The following is a 13,941-nucleotide window of genomic DNA, read 5'->3' as shown; positions in this document are numbered from 1 at the left end:
TGATTCTTTGTAAAAATAAACAAGATTGATGGACCCCCTGGCAAACCTGACTAAAATGAGGAGAGAAAAAACCTAAATTAGTAGAATCAGGAATGCAAAAGGAGAGATAACAACAAATACCATGGAAGTCCAGGACATCATCAGAGACTACATCGAGAACCTATATTTAAATAAATTTGAAAATCTTGAAGAAATGGACAGATTTCTAGATACTTATGATCATCCAAAACTGAACCAAGAGGACATTAATCACCTGAATAGATCTATAACACAAAATGAAATTGAAGCAGCAATCAAGAGTCTCCCAAAAAAGAAAAGTCCAGGACCTGATGAATTCTCTGCTGAATTCTATCAGACCTTTAAAGAAGAACTGACACCAACTCTCCTTAAACTGTTCCATGAAATAGAAAGAGAAGGAAAACTGCCTAACACATTTTATGAACCCAGTATTACATTTATCCCAAAACCAGGCAAAGACACCTCCAAAAAGGAGAACTATAGGCCAATCTCCTTAATGAACATTGATGCAAAAATCCTCAACAAAATAATGGCAAACCGAATTCAGCAACACATCAAAAAGATTATTCACCATGACCAAGTAGGCTTCATCCCAGGGATGCAGGGGTGGTTCAACATACGAAAATCAATAAATGTAATAAACCACATTAAGAGAAGCAAAGACAAAAACCACTTGATCATCTCAATAGATGCAGAAAAAGCCTTTGATAAGATCCAACACCATTTCATGATAAAAGCTCTAAGGAAACTAGGAATAGAAGGAAAGTACCTCAACATTATAAAAGCTATATATGACAAACCTACAGCCAGCATTATACTTAACGGAGAAAAACTGAAACCATTCCCTCTAAAATCAGGAACCAGACAAGGATGCCCACTATCTTCACTCCTATTCAACATAGTACTGGAATTCCTAGCCAGAGCAATTAGGCAAGAAGAAGGAATAAAAAGACTACGAAAAGGTAAAGAAACTGTCAAAATATCCCTATTTGCAGATGATATGATCCTATACCTTAAAGACCCAAAAAACTCTACTCAAAAGCTCCTAGGCACCATCAACAGCTATAGCAAGGTAGCAGGATATAAAATCAACACAGAAAAATCATTCATATTTCTATACACTAATAATGAACAAACTGTGAAAGAATATATGAAAACAATTCCATTTACAATAGCCTCAAAAAAACCCAAATACTTAGGTGTAAACCTAACAAAAGATGTGAAAGACCTCTACAAGGAAAACTATAAACTTCTGAAGAAAGAGATTGAGAAGACTATAGAAAGTGGAGAGATCTCCCATGTTCATGGATTGGTAAAATCAACATAGTAAAAATGTCTGTACTCCCAAAAGTAATCTACATGTTTAATGCAATTCCCATCAAAATCCCTATGACATTCATCAAAGAGATTGAAAAATCTTCTGTTAAATTTATATGGAAACAGAAGGTGCCACGAATAGCCAAGTCAATACTCAGTAAAAAGCACAACGCTGGAGGTATCACAATACCCGACTTCAAACTATATTACAAAGCAATAACAATAAAAACAGCATGGTACTGGCACAAAAACAGACATGAAGACCAGTGGAACAGAACAGAGGACCCAGATATGAAGCCACACAACTATAACCAACTTGTCTTTGACAAAGGAGCTAAAAATATACGATGGAGAAATAGCAGCCTCTTCAACAAAAACTGCTGGGAAAACTGTTTAGTAGTCTGCAAAAAACTGAAACTAGATCCATGTATATCACCCTATACCAAGATTAACTCAAAATTGATCAAGGATCTTAATATCAGACCCCAAACTCTAAAGTTGGTACAGGAAAGAGTTGGAAATACTCTGGAATTAATAGTTATAGGCAAGAACTTTCTCAATGGAACCCCAGCAGCTCAGCAACTAAGAGATAGCTTAGATAAATGGGACCTCATAAAACTAAAAAGTTTCTGTTCATCAAAAGAAATGGTCTCTAAACTGAAGAGAACACCCACAGAGTGGGAGAAAATATTTGCCAGCTATACATCAGACAAAGGACTGATAACCAGAATATATAGGGAACTTAAAAAACTAAATTCTCCCTAAATTAATGAACCAATAAAGATATGGGCAAGGAACTAAACAGAACTTACTCAAAAGAAGAAATTCAAATGGCCAAAAAACACACGAAAAAATGCTCACCATCTCTAGCAATAAAGGAAATGCAAATTAAAACCACACTAAGATTCCACCTCACCCCTGTTAGAATAGCCATCAGTAGCAACACCAGTAACAACAGGTGTTGATGAGGATGTGGGACAAAAGGAACTAGTACAACCACTCTGGAAAAATATCTGGAGGCTTCTTAAAGATCTAAACATTGATCTACCATATGATCCAGCAATACCACTCTTGGGGATATACCCAAAAGAATGTGACACAGGTTACTCCAGAGGCACTTGCACACCCTTGTTTATTGCAGCACTATTCACAATAGCCAAGTTATGGAAACAGCCAAGATGCCCCACTACTGACAAATGGATTAAGAAAATGTGGTATTTACACACAATGGAATTTTATGCAGCCATGAAGAAGAACGAAATGTTATCATTCGCAAGTAAATGGATGGAACTGGAGAACATCATTCTGAGTGAGGTTAGCCTGGCCTAAAAGACCAAAAATCATGTTCTCCCTCATATGTAGACATTAGATCAAGGGCAAACACAACAAGGGGATTGGACTTTGATCACATGATAAAGTGAGAGCACACAAGGGAGGTAAGACACCCAAAAAACTAGATAGCATTTGTTGCCCTCAATGAAGAGAAACTAAAACAGATACTTTAAGACAGAGGCCATTAGGAGAAGGGAACCAGGAACTAGAGAAAAGGTTAGTTTGAGAAGAAATAATTTAGAAGGTAACACACATGCACAGGAAAGCAATGTAAGTCAACTCCCTGTATAGCTATCCTTATCTCAACTAGCAAAAACCCTTTGTCCTTCCTATTACTGCTTATACTCTCTCTTCAACAAAATTAGAGATAAGGGCAAAATAGTTTCTGCCTGCTAGTGAGGGGGTGGGGGGAGGGGAGAGGGAGGAAGTGGGGAGGTAAGGGAGGGGGCAGGGGGAAGGGAGGAGAAATGACCCAAACATTGTATGCACATATGAATAAAATAAAAGCAAAAAAAGAAAAGAGATGCAAGAAAAAAGGGAAATAACTTGGGACTCTGGGTGGATGAGACTTCAAACTGGGTAGGAAAATGAATTACACAAAAAACATGGAGGAATGTGAACCAGAAGGTCTTTATCTACAGAGGATGTTGGGACTTTGGATTTCCCATGTTCTATTTATTCCTTGAACAGTGATTACAATTTAAGGAATTTGGAAATATTTATCAGATATTTTGAAATGTATTTGAGAACTTGACTACAAGACATGTGATATCACTTAAAATAGAGAAAATTAAGAGACACAGACCATTTTGACCTTTACAATTTATGACAATGTCTTCATTATTTACAAGGTCCTCATTTTGATATTCAGGCGCACCCCTCTTTCTAGAGAAAAAAAGAGTTAGTGTTCAATGCTATTATGAGGACAGGTACAAACTCCTAGCTGAGTTTACAAAAATTTCAGCAGAATTAAAAATATTATTTCTTATTACATTGTTACCCTGCCTCTCCCTTGCCCTAATCTGCATGTAGATAAATCTTCATAAAATACAGTCTTCATTGTTTTGTTCCCCTATGAAAAATTTTTGATAGATTATTGCTATTGTCTGAGTCTTTGATTGCTGACTGCCTCCCCTAAAGTCAAGAGTCTACATTTCTCTTCCAATAACACACCTTGAGTTCTCTGATTTCCAGACTTTTCCCATAGTACTTCATTTTCCAGAAATGTTTATTAGTTGCCCTTTAACTTTTGGGGATCTATCTTAACAATTAGCACATGCTGTTGATCCTTTAAATAAAAAAATATGTAAATGGATTTCTGTACAATTTCATGGGCACCCTGGAAACAACCTTACAACCTCTCATTGGAATCCAATGCATCCTTCAGGGTCCCAGTCAGATGCCTTCTGTTCCCTGAAACTTTTTCTGTTTTCTTCCCACTGCAGATAGGCCCTCCGTGCTAACAGGGCTCACTCTTGTGTCAGGTGTTTTGATATTTACACATATGGCTTTGAACACTATTTTATACTATGGCTTGTACTTCTCTTTTTTGTGCTATTTAAATTTTTTATCTATATATTTTTATTTCCCTCACCAGAATTGGAGTTTAAGGGCAAGAAATATCTTAGTCATCTTAGAATTCCTAGTGACCACTTCAGGATCTGACATGAACTCATGCATGCATTAATATGAATGACAGAGAATATGTTGACCCCCAAAATTGTAACCTCCTTAATGTTTGGGACTATGTTGCTTAGTACTTTGTATCCTCAGAGTGAGATGTACTAAATAAATGTAACAGTTGATTGATCGACTGGATGATAAGAAAATAATAGCAATCAATTACTGAGCACTTATACACTAAAGTCTTCATAAGAATTCCTGTGTTATCCTTACAAAAATCATATAATGTATGAGTTATTACCTTCATTTTACAAATGAGGAAAAAAAATATTAAGTCAAAATTTTCACAGTGAAGCAGCTGGCATGTGTTAGAGCTGGTGTTAGAATCCAGGTGTGTATAACTGCCCAGTAATTCCTCAGAAATTCATGACTCATTCATTTGTTCTGGCATTGCTCTGAGCCCAACTCTACTCTGTATCCTTTCAGTGTTATTTTACATCTGCTGTGTTGAGTCAGGTTCTCCCCATCGAGCTATATGAACAAATACCAAATGACAGTAATTTTGACACTCAATGGCCACAGGATAGCTGGAACCAAACAGCAGTAGGACTGTCAGTAGCTGACAACAGCACTCACCTGTCAGTCAAAGGTGTGATCACTAAGCGAGATGTATTTCCCAAGTACTCATAGGAGTATAGAAACTGGGCATCACATATGTTGGCAAAGCAGTGTTTGGCTTCATCATCCCAACGATGGCGTAGCTGGGATAGCCAGAGGAAAGCTTGTGCATTGTCCACCTAAAGAGAGTGTGGCAAAGCAGTGAATCACAGTGTTCAACAGGTAGCATGTGCCCCTCCCCAAGCTGAAGGTCACATAAGTCTCTGAGTGGCTTGGGTGTTATCTGTCATGCAAGAGTATAGGATGCTTGGATCACAGTATAGAAAGCAGAAGCTGGTCCAACTACAGATGGTCCTTGACCTACAAAGGAGTTATGGTCCAATAAACCCACTGTCAGTTGAAAATATCATAAGTTGAAAGTATATTTAATACACTTAACCTCCTGAATACCATCACTTAGCCTCACCTTAAACTGCTCAGAGCACTTATATTATCCCGCAGTGGGGCAAAATTACTTAAACAAAGCCTATCTTATAATAAAGTGTTGAATATCTCATGTTATTCATTGAATACTGTAATGAAAGTACCGTTCCTACTGAATACATATTGGTTGTCTACTATCATAAAGTCAAAACATAAATTAAGCCATCATAATTCAGAAACCATCTACATAATTTCCCCCAAAGTGAGTGTGTAGAATCTGGGCCCCTGCTTTGGCTGTACATGAACTACTCCCTGCTCACAAAAGGGAGCATCTCTAGGTATATGGAACCTACCTTTTGAGCAATCATCTTGGCCACCACGTCTCGGGCATGCACATCGATGGTGCATATGGTCATGATCTTCTGCCGGTCCCCCTTGGAGAGCTGACCTATCAGCATGGTGATGAGGATTTTGAGCTGAGCTACTTGCTTCTTGTAGTAGTCCTTCATGGCATTCTCATAGCCTTCCTCCAGCCTGGCAAACGCAATGCCTACCTCTGTTGTCCACCAGATCTGAGTGCAGGTCAGGGCCACCTGTGGCACCAAGAGTTGTTAGTGAAACTGTTACCAGGCTGTTTCCAATGACCACTCATGACACAGCAAAGGGTCAGGATGTAATCGTGTGGATGACAGGCCCCTTTCCTCCCTCTTCCACTATCACTGACTATATGAACCATAATCTCCAAATCTTTGGAGATATGAAGTAATTAGAACACAACTGGACAGCATTTTCTGCTCCTGAAAGATGTATCATTTGGTTGAGAAGAACCAAAGTCTGACTCTGGTCAATGTCAGTGTCTTCTAGAAATGGTTACACAGATTGTTCAGTTTTTTTTCTCAGAGACAGCACCTTTCCCATGCTTGGGAGGATAGCAAGTTGAAAGAGCATCTCAGTAACACTCAGTCTTTGTTGTATTCCTCTGGATCCTCTTGTATTCTAAGTATTCTAACTTAGTGGGTCACTGCTGATCATCTGTGGCCCAAATCTGCTTGTCTATAATACTTTCATGACATCTTTAATTTTTCAAAACCCATAAATTTAAAATGGCTACTTTTGAAGGCCAAGATGAATAACACCAAAATTTAGTGTACTCAGTATATTTTTTTCAGAGATTAAAAATAAATGGAAACGGGATTCAAATCAGTATTTATTCTATTAGCTGAGAAATTTTATATAGAAAATGCCTAATTTGGAGAGGGGGTGGGAGGTAGGGGGGAGCAATGACCCAAAGAATGTATGCACATGTGAATAAATTAATATAAATAAAAAGAAAAAAGAAAATGCCTAAGTTTGAGGGCTTGTGATGGAGAACTGAGACACAAGGCTCATCTATATTGGCATTTTGTTGGGGAAACACTGTTCTAGATGGTATTTATTGCAATAGCAGGAGGCAACTTATTTCTTGTCTCAAAATTCTTTTTTTTTAGACAAGTTGTCATTATGCAGCCCAAGCTGGCCTTGAACCCATGATCTTTCAACCTCAGCCTCCTGAGTGCTGGGGTTGCAGACATGTACTACCACTTTTAGCTTTGTCTCAGAATTATGATATGGGAATTCTGTTATGAGGAATCCTTACAGGAATGATTCCTTTTGTGAAATAAAAGTGCTGAAGTAAACAGTACCATCCCTTAGGTTGACTGTTTTTACCTTTGAGTTTGTTTCCTATTGGATTTTGTTAAAGAAGTTCCTCTTGCATCCCCTTGTTGGGATGGCTTGATGGGATATGTCAACTGTATTGTGAAAATGTCTCTTCTCCTGTGCCACGTGGACTTATTTCTCTTTTCTTTTTCTCAGCAGAATCTCTCACATTACTTTTTATCTTTCTTTCAACAGCTCTCTTTTTATTTCCACGGTTACTGTTCCATGGTTTTCCTTCTGTCCAAGAAGACTCTTTCTCACTCTGCTTTATTGATTCTCCCTTACCTACTCAGGCTCTGAATGATATTCAAAGATTTGTGCTACATTCTCACCTCATTCCTCCTCCTTTCAAGGGCAGTCTAATCTACTCTATGGTTTTGATTACTATCAGCTGACAGCAACCCCCAACTAAACCAGGATTAGGTCTGTCCTATTACCAGGGGAAAAGAAGAGTGGTATATTGCAGTCAGAGTCATTTAAAAAATTCACTGTTAGGTTTGCTCTCTTTAGTCTGACCCTCCTGAGAAACCTGTAAATTCAGATAAATCTTGGAATCAAGTCAGTTTTTTCAGTCTGGTCATTAGAACTGGCTTCTGGTTCCCTTCTAGAATCCATCTGCTTCTTCTTGCTCCCTCACCTTTTACCCTTGCTTCAGCCAGGTCCTTTCCTGTCCTTTCCTGAAACACATCATGGCTCTCTTGCTTCTGAGCCTTTGCCAATATTTCTCCCCTACGAGGGTTGATCTTTCACTCCATTTTTTTAACTTGCTAACTCCTACTTTAAATTGGCTTAAATATTATAGCCTCAGAGAGATGCTAATGGTACTAGACTCCACTAGATAGAGAACCTAGGCCTCTCCTATGATCACAGAAGTCACATTTATAAGTGATTGAACTCTACATGAGATTAAACAAACCAGGCAACAATGTCTTGTTTCCTTAGGATCTCCTACACTCAGTACAGAGCTTGGCACATGTAAAGTAATCTGGCTCAAAGAATTTAATTGTTTATAGTTTCTTCCTACCAAAACCCATTTTCCAAGGTAACAGTTGAATTCAGTCTTGGATGTAAGTCTCCCTGCTCCCTCTCCTGACCCCTCACAGCCATCTGGGATTCAAGCCCCTTTAATTGTGAAGTACATGATAAGTCTAATGGTTAGAAGCCTCAGAAGGCTGACAGAGGGGGTTGAGGAAGAGAGCCAGTGGAAGATGGGGGTCCATAAAGTCCCAATAGGAGAATACCTGAGCTGGGTAGTCAAACAGCCACTGCTCCCTTGGCTTTTCCTCATAGGCGGTCACACCTTCTGTCATCTCATGCCTCACTGTGGCTCTCATGTGAGAAAGCACATTGTTCAGCCATATTTCTACCTGAAAGAAGAACTCTGAGTTAGAGACCATGAACGCAAGAAGCTTTGATCAATACTACACACTTTTTTCCACCCAGCCTGAGGGACTAAAGAAAATGGAGTCCAAACATGGTATATAACTCCAAATGACTGCAGGAAGGCACAAGGAGACATCTCCTTTGTATAATCAGAATGTGATGAGTGAGAATTAGGCCAATGGGCCTACAATACAGGGTGACAGGTTAAAGGAGTAGAGGACTGCCGCCCAGAATTTATACAAAGGAGCCCAAATCTGGAATGAGCTAGATGTGGTCAAGTAGATTCTCATGGACTTGTTTGCACTGAACATGGAGGTGTAAACTGGGATTGTATTTCCAGCTAAGAGTCTTCTGGGTCTACAAAAGTCTGAAGTAAACCCCAGGACTACCAATCACCCCCTTCTAACTGAGAACTTCAGATTCTTTTCTGGGATTAGAATTGCTTTCCAAGATACTTGTGGATAAAGGTGGAACTCTGGAAAAGGTATATTTTTCCAGGTGTTATTCTGCACTAGACTATAACCCCCAGAGATTAAGCTTTGCTGGATCATTTAGGATAATGAGCAAAGAAGACCTACACATTGGTGGTGACGAAGAAAGAGAAGAAAGTTGAAGGAGAGAATAGTACTCAATTTGTGTCTTGAATTAGACATGGGAGATTTGTTGGTACAGTAGTATTTCCTGGAGAGGGGTGTAGTTGGCTTTCTGAGGGGAAGAGCTGTGAGAGGAAGTGACTCTGGGGTGCATTTGTATAGAGAAGGGACCTCGCAGGAAAGTGGTTGATTTCAAAGGATATTTTCTCCTGGGGAAGGTGTCAGTGTTTGAGATTTCCCTGTGGGGTGCTCCGGGGATTGCCGTGTAATGTCTCCTGGTGCAGCTGATCATTTTAAAATCTTTTTCTGGTTGACTCAAGCAGTTGTTTCTGTGTATCTTATTCCTCTCAGCACAGGTCTTTGGTTAAGGAAGAGATATGAGTGTTGACATGTGTCCTTCCCAGAGAGAGGACAGCAGGGCACTAGAGTCTGCTCCAATGTCAGTTCAAATGAAGGGAAGCTGGCCATATTTGAATGGGGAGAGAGAAAGAGAGAGAGAGAGAGAGAGAGAGAAACTGTCATTTTACCTGCCCATTGCAGTCACAGGGCTCACTAAAAGCCACATATTCTTCTTCTTTGCTGTACATGCCAAGACTTGTCTTGGTTGGGTTCTTGCTGGCATCTAGCTGGAACAGCATCTTGGCCATATTGTCAAAGAGTTTGGAAAGGTGGCGTTGAACCTACAAAGTGAAACCGAGCTGAAGAATTGGAAAGCATGTCCAGGAAGGTGCTTATTAGAGTTGCTTAGGGCCTGACATGTGACAACCCTTGTAAAAGTTGGAGTGGTGAATACTGAGCATTTAGAAGGAAGTTTGTGAGAATCATGATGTTGTGAAAATGGAAATGAAGTGAACAGGATAGAAATTGTCAACAAAATACAAAACTGGTTGGGACAGTGTACCAGTTACAGGAATCACAATGGCCTGATTAATTTCTATTAGATTTTCTGTAGATAGGACCCACTTACAAAAAAAAATGATTGTACCTAAGAAAACACTAATGTGAACCAGGAGATGAGTGATGGATAGATAGTCTAGCAGAAAAATGATAACACCCCCAAATCTAGGAGGTCAAGAGCAATGGTGAGGATGGGCTATGGAAGAAGTCACTCCACTGCTGGAACCTCTTTATGCAGCAGACAAACATCAGGAGGGTACAAAGCAAGCATACTCATGCCAAGCAGAAAGCCTGGCCACACCAGGCTGCTGTTCCCAGGCACAGCATATCACAATGCAGAAGGCCTTTACAGTAATGGCACTATGGTGCTGGTTCTGGGAAGGATGCTGGACAAAGCCACACCGTGGTCCTGAGGTGAAGAAGATGGCAGATTGAAGGAAAACAATAAGCAGAAAGCTGCCCTATAGCAAAGCTTCTTGAAGAGACACCCAGGGCTCTTGGATCATGGAACCCTTAGGTGTAAGGCTAAACTTACATTCAACTCTCTAGCCTATGAGATGAGAGGAAAAATTGAAGAGTATTTGGGTGAACTGTGAGGGTACTCAAAGAGACACTTCCATACTGAGTGGGGCCAAGCACCTTGATAGGATAGATCTTTATTTTTCCAAGAACAAGTAAAGAATTTTTAAAAGTAAACAAACAATATGGGACATGAAAATATCCTGAAACTGAAAAGAGTTAGAAAACAGGACTCAAGAAATAAAGGAAAAACACACACATTTTAAGAAATATTTAATAAGAGAAACAAATATCATAGTGTTTTGCTTTCAATTAAATGAAAGAAACAAACTATAAAATAGGTGAAAGATGAGTTGGTAGAAACACTGAGTAAACAAACTGTCAATGACACAGTGTAGTTTAAAACAGTATTAATAATACCAAAGGGATGGATTGACAGAAAAGATTAAACATGGTGGACAAGCTTTGGGAAACTTTTGAAGAATGACAAAGAAGAGGACTAAGAAATAAAAATATGGCTGAAGAAAAGGCAAGGTAAATAAAACAAAGACAATAGAAATTCAGGTTATAGAAATATGATGAACCTAAAGGAAAAAAATAGCCAGGACAATAGAATAGAAATTTTGTTTTAAAATATACTGGAAGAAAATTTTCAAGATAAGAGAAGTTATGGTTTTCAGTTAGGAGAAAACCTTACCATGTGTTGGGAAAATTTTAACAAAATAAAGCAAGTACCTAAACAAATACAAGCTTTTAACAAATTTAAATTTGGTTTCTATGGAGTCACAGAAAGAAAGAAATTAGGCTATCTGGAAAGGTTTTACAAAAGCAGACAAGCCTTAGATGATATCTCTGTTAACAAGGAACAACAGAGAAAAGTCTATAGGGATAGTTGCTATGAACTTTGACTTCTAGCCCTAACCATTCACTCACTCACATGTAAAACTACATAGAGTAACAGATATAGGAGGAATTAGGAGTTACTCCACCATGCTTTATTCCTTAAGACATAAAGAGGGACTACTCAAAGATTTATTAAAACCAAATGAAAAATAAATCAAAATAAATATTTAAGAATGACTATTTTATGTATAAAAGATATAAAAAGGCTGGCAGTGATCTCATTTTATACATGGAATTAGTGAAAATATGCAAAACATAATGTTGATTTGGTAAATATTTCAACTTAACAATGTCTAGGCTACTTTGAAAATATTTCAAACTATAGGGAAAAGCAAAAGGACCACAAATTATGAGAGGATAAATCTCTCTTTAGTATTTGGCTCTGATCAACAAATCAAAAACATGCCTGGGTACCATCTTTTGGTCTTGTTGGAGAAGCTCTTATCCATTGCTCCTGGTGATGTAAAAGGGTACAAAATGTGGTAATATTTAACAAGACTATATATGCATTCACACTTTGAGCCAGCCCTCTCACTCCTAAGAATATACCTGGAAGATAGACCTCCAATAGTACAAAGTCCAAGGTCATCCAATGCCACATCATTTCTCATTGCAAAACGTAATTGACCCATTGTCAAACTATGGTGTAACATAACATGATATATGATGCAAATGTGAAAGAAAGAAAAGGAGAGAGATATATCTTTGAATTGATAGAAATGATTTTCAGGTTATATAACTCAGTTTAAGAAAAGCAAACTACAAAGCTGGCATGGTGGTATACACCTATAATCTCAGCACTGGGGAAGCTGAGGGAGGAGGATTGCAAGTTCAAGGGCAGCCTAGGTTGCATAGGGAGATCCTGTCTCAAAAGGAAAAGAGGGCTAGAGGCATGGCTTAAGAAGTAGAGCACTTGCCTTGCAGGCCCTGAGTTCAGACCCAAAACAGAAAGAGAGCAGGGAGAGAGAGATGGGAAAGGGGGGGGGAGAGAGAGAGAGAGAGAGAGAGGAGAGAGATTTTATGCTACCTTTTGTGTAACAAAGGAGAGAGATAAGGTGATGTATATAAATGAATGTAAATGTACATCTGCTTATTTTTATAAAGATAAACATAGGAAAGATAAACCAGAAAGTAATAAAATCATCTACTTGCAGGGGATAGAGGGGAGATAGTAACAATGGGGAAGGAACAGATAGGAGGGACATTCTGAGAGTTTACATATCTTTTTCCATGGTTGGACTCATGGAATTAAATCAATATTCTACATATTCAAAATAATAAAATAAGGATGAAAACACCCTAAAACTGAAAGCAAAAAGAAATAAATGAACTCATATATGAATGACAAAACCACAAAGAGAGGGAAAATGAACTTATGAAGTAACTTCTGAATTGTGTTTCGGTTACGTATCCTCTTCCTAAAGAAAAGTGGAAGAATGAGAAAGGAGGAGAGCTGAGGGAGCATACGGTATAAACACCATCTCTTCCTCCTGCCAGTCATTTTAAGACACAGACTATATGGCTGAGAGCAGTGGTTCTCAATGTGTGCTCCACAGTGTAGTAGTATCACTTGGGAAATTCTTAGAAATGCAAATTCTCCAGCCCCATCCAGACTTTCTGAATCAGAAGATTTGGGAATCAGTACTTATAAAAGACCATACAGGTGACTACACTGCTCCCTCAAGTTTGAGAACCACTATCTATATCTCCAAACATCAGCAGATTCAGTTAGTTACTTTAAGACTCAAGAAACCTTACAACATAGCAGGCTTCTCCTACTTTATAGATGAGGAAAATTTGCTGTAAAAAAGTAATATTCTACCAGCCATAGTGGTGTGCACCTGTAATCCCAGCACTCAGGAGCTGAGGCAGGAGAATTGCAAGTCTGAACTACATAGTGAGACTGTCTGTATGAAAGAAAACAAGGGTTGGGAATTTAGTTCAGTGGTACCTCACTTGCCTAGTGTGCACTATCTGGGTTCAATCCCCAGCACTAGGGAAAAAACTATATACCCAAGACTATAATGCTAATAAGTGGCTAAAATAAAAGGCTAGAACCCCAAATTTTGGACTTATTGTAGACGCTTTCCCTCTAGACCACCTTAGCATCCAATAAACAAAACTTCCACTCTTGAATCCCCATAGAAATTATAGCTATCCTTTTTCCTTCCTTCCCTCCTCCATCCCTTCTTTCCTTTGTCATCCTTCCTTCCTTCATCATCTTCCCCACCTTCCCTTCCCTCTTTCTGTACTGGTGTTTGAAATCACAGCCTTGAGCTTACTGGGCAGGCACTCAGTCATGCCTCCAGCCCCTTTTTCTTTTTAAAATTCTTTTTTAGATAGGGTCTCACTTTCACCTAGGGCCTTCCTTAGACCATGATCTTCCTACCTATGCCTTCTCCATAGCTGTTATCATAGATGTGCCCTACCATGTGCAGCTTTTATTTTTCTTAATATATATTTTATTGGCACATAACAATTGTACACATGTATGGGTACAATGTAACAATACGTGTATACAATGTGTAATGAGTAGGTTAGGGTAACTGGTACATCTATCACTTTGAACACTTATTGTTTCTTTGTGCTAGCTTTTTCTGAAATATACAATAACTAT

At 38.7% G+C, this 13,941-nt stretch overlaps 1 protein-coding gene across 1 annotated transcript in view; it reads right to left on the bottom strand.

Annotated features, from left to right (window-relative positions):
- Window positions 1–13,941, bottom strand: part of Dnah9 (dynein axonemal heavy chain 9) — a 335,102-nt gene that overhangs the window by 235,240 nt on the left and 85,921 nt on the right. The window contains exons 23-26 of the mRNA XM_074046853.1: window positions 9,533–9,685; window positions 8,271–8,396; window positions 5,685–5,924; window positions 4,927–5,087 (exon numbers count right to left, since the gene is read on the bottom strand). Of these exons, the coding sequence (XP_073902954.1) occupies window positions 4,927–5,087; window positions 5,685–5,924; window positions 8,271–8,396; window positions 9,533–9,685 (680 nt within the window). The remainder of the gene's footprint in view (window positions 1–4,926; window positions 5,088–5,684; window positions 5,925–8,270; window positions 8,397–9,532; window positions 9,686–13,941) is intronic.

This window comes from Castor canadensis, chromosome 11 (genome assembly GCF_047511655.1).
Source record: "Castor canadensis chromosome 11, mCasCan1.hap1v2, whole genome shotgun sequence".
In the NCBI taxonomy this organism is placed as follows: domain Eukaryota; kingdom Metazoa; phylum Chordata; class Mammalia; order Rodentia; family Castoridae; genus Castor; species Castor canadensis.
Note: the sequence above shows the minus strand (reverse complement) of the source record. Positions and strands in the feature narration are given on the sequence as shown.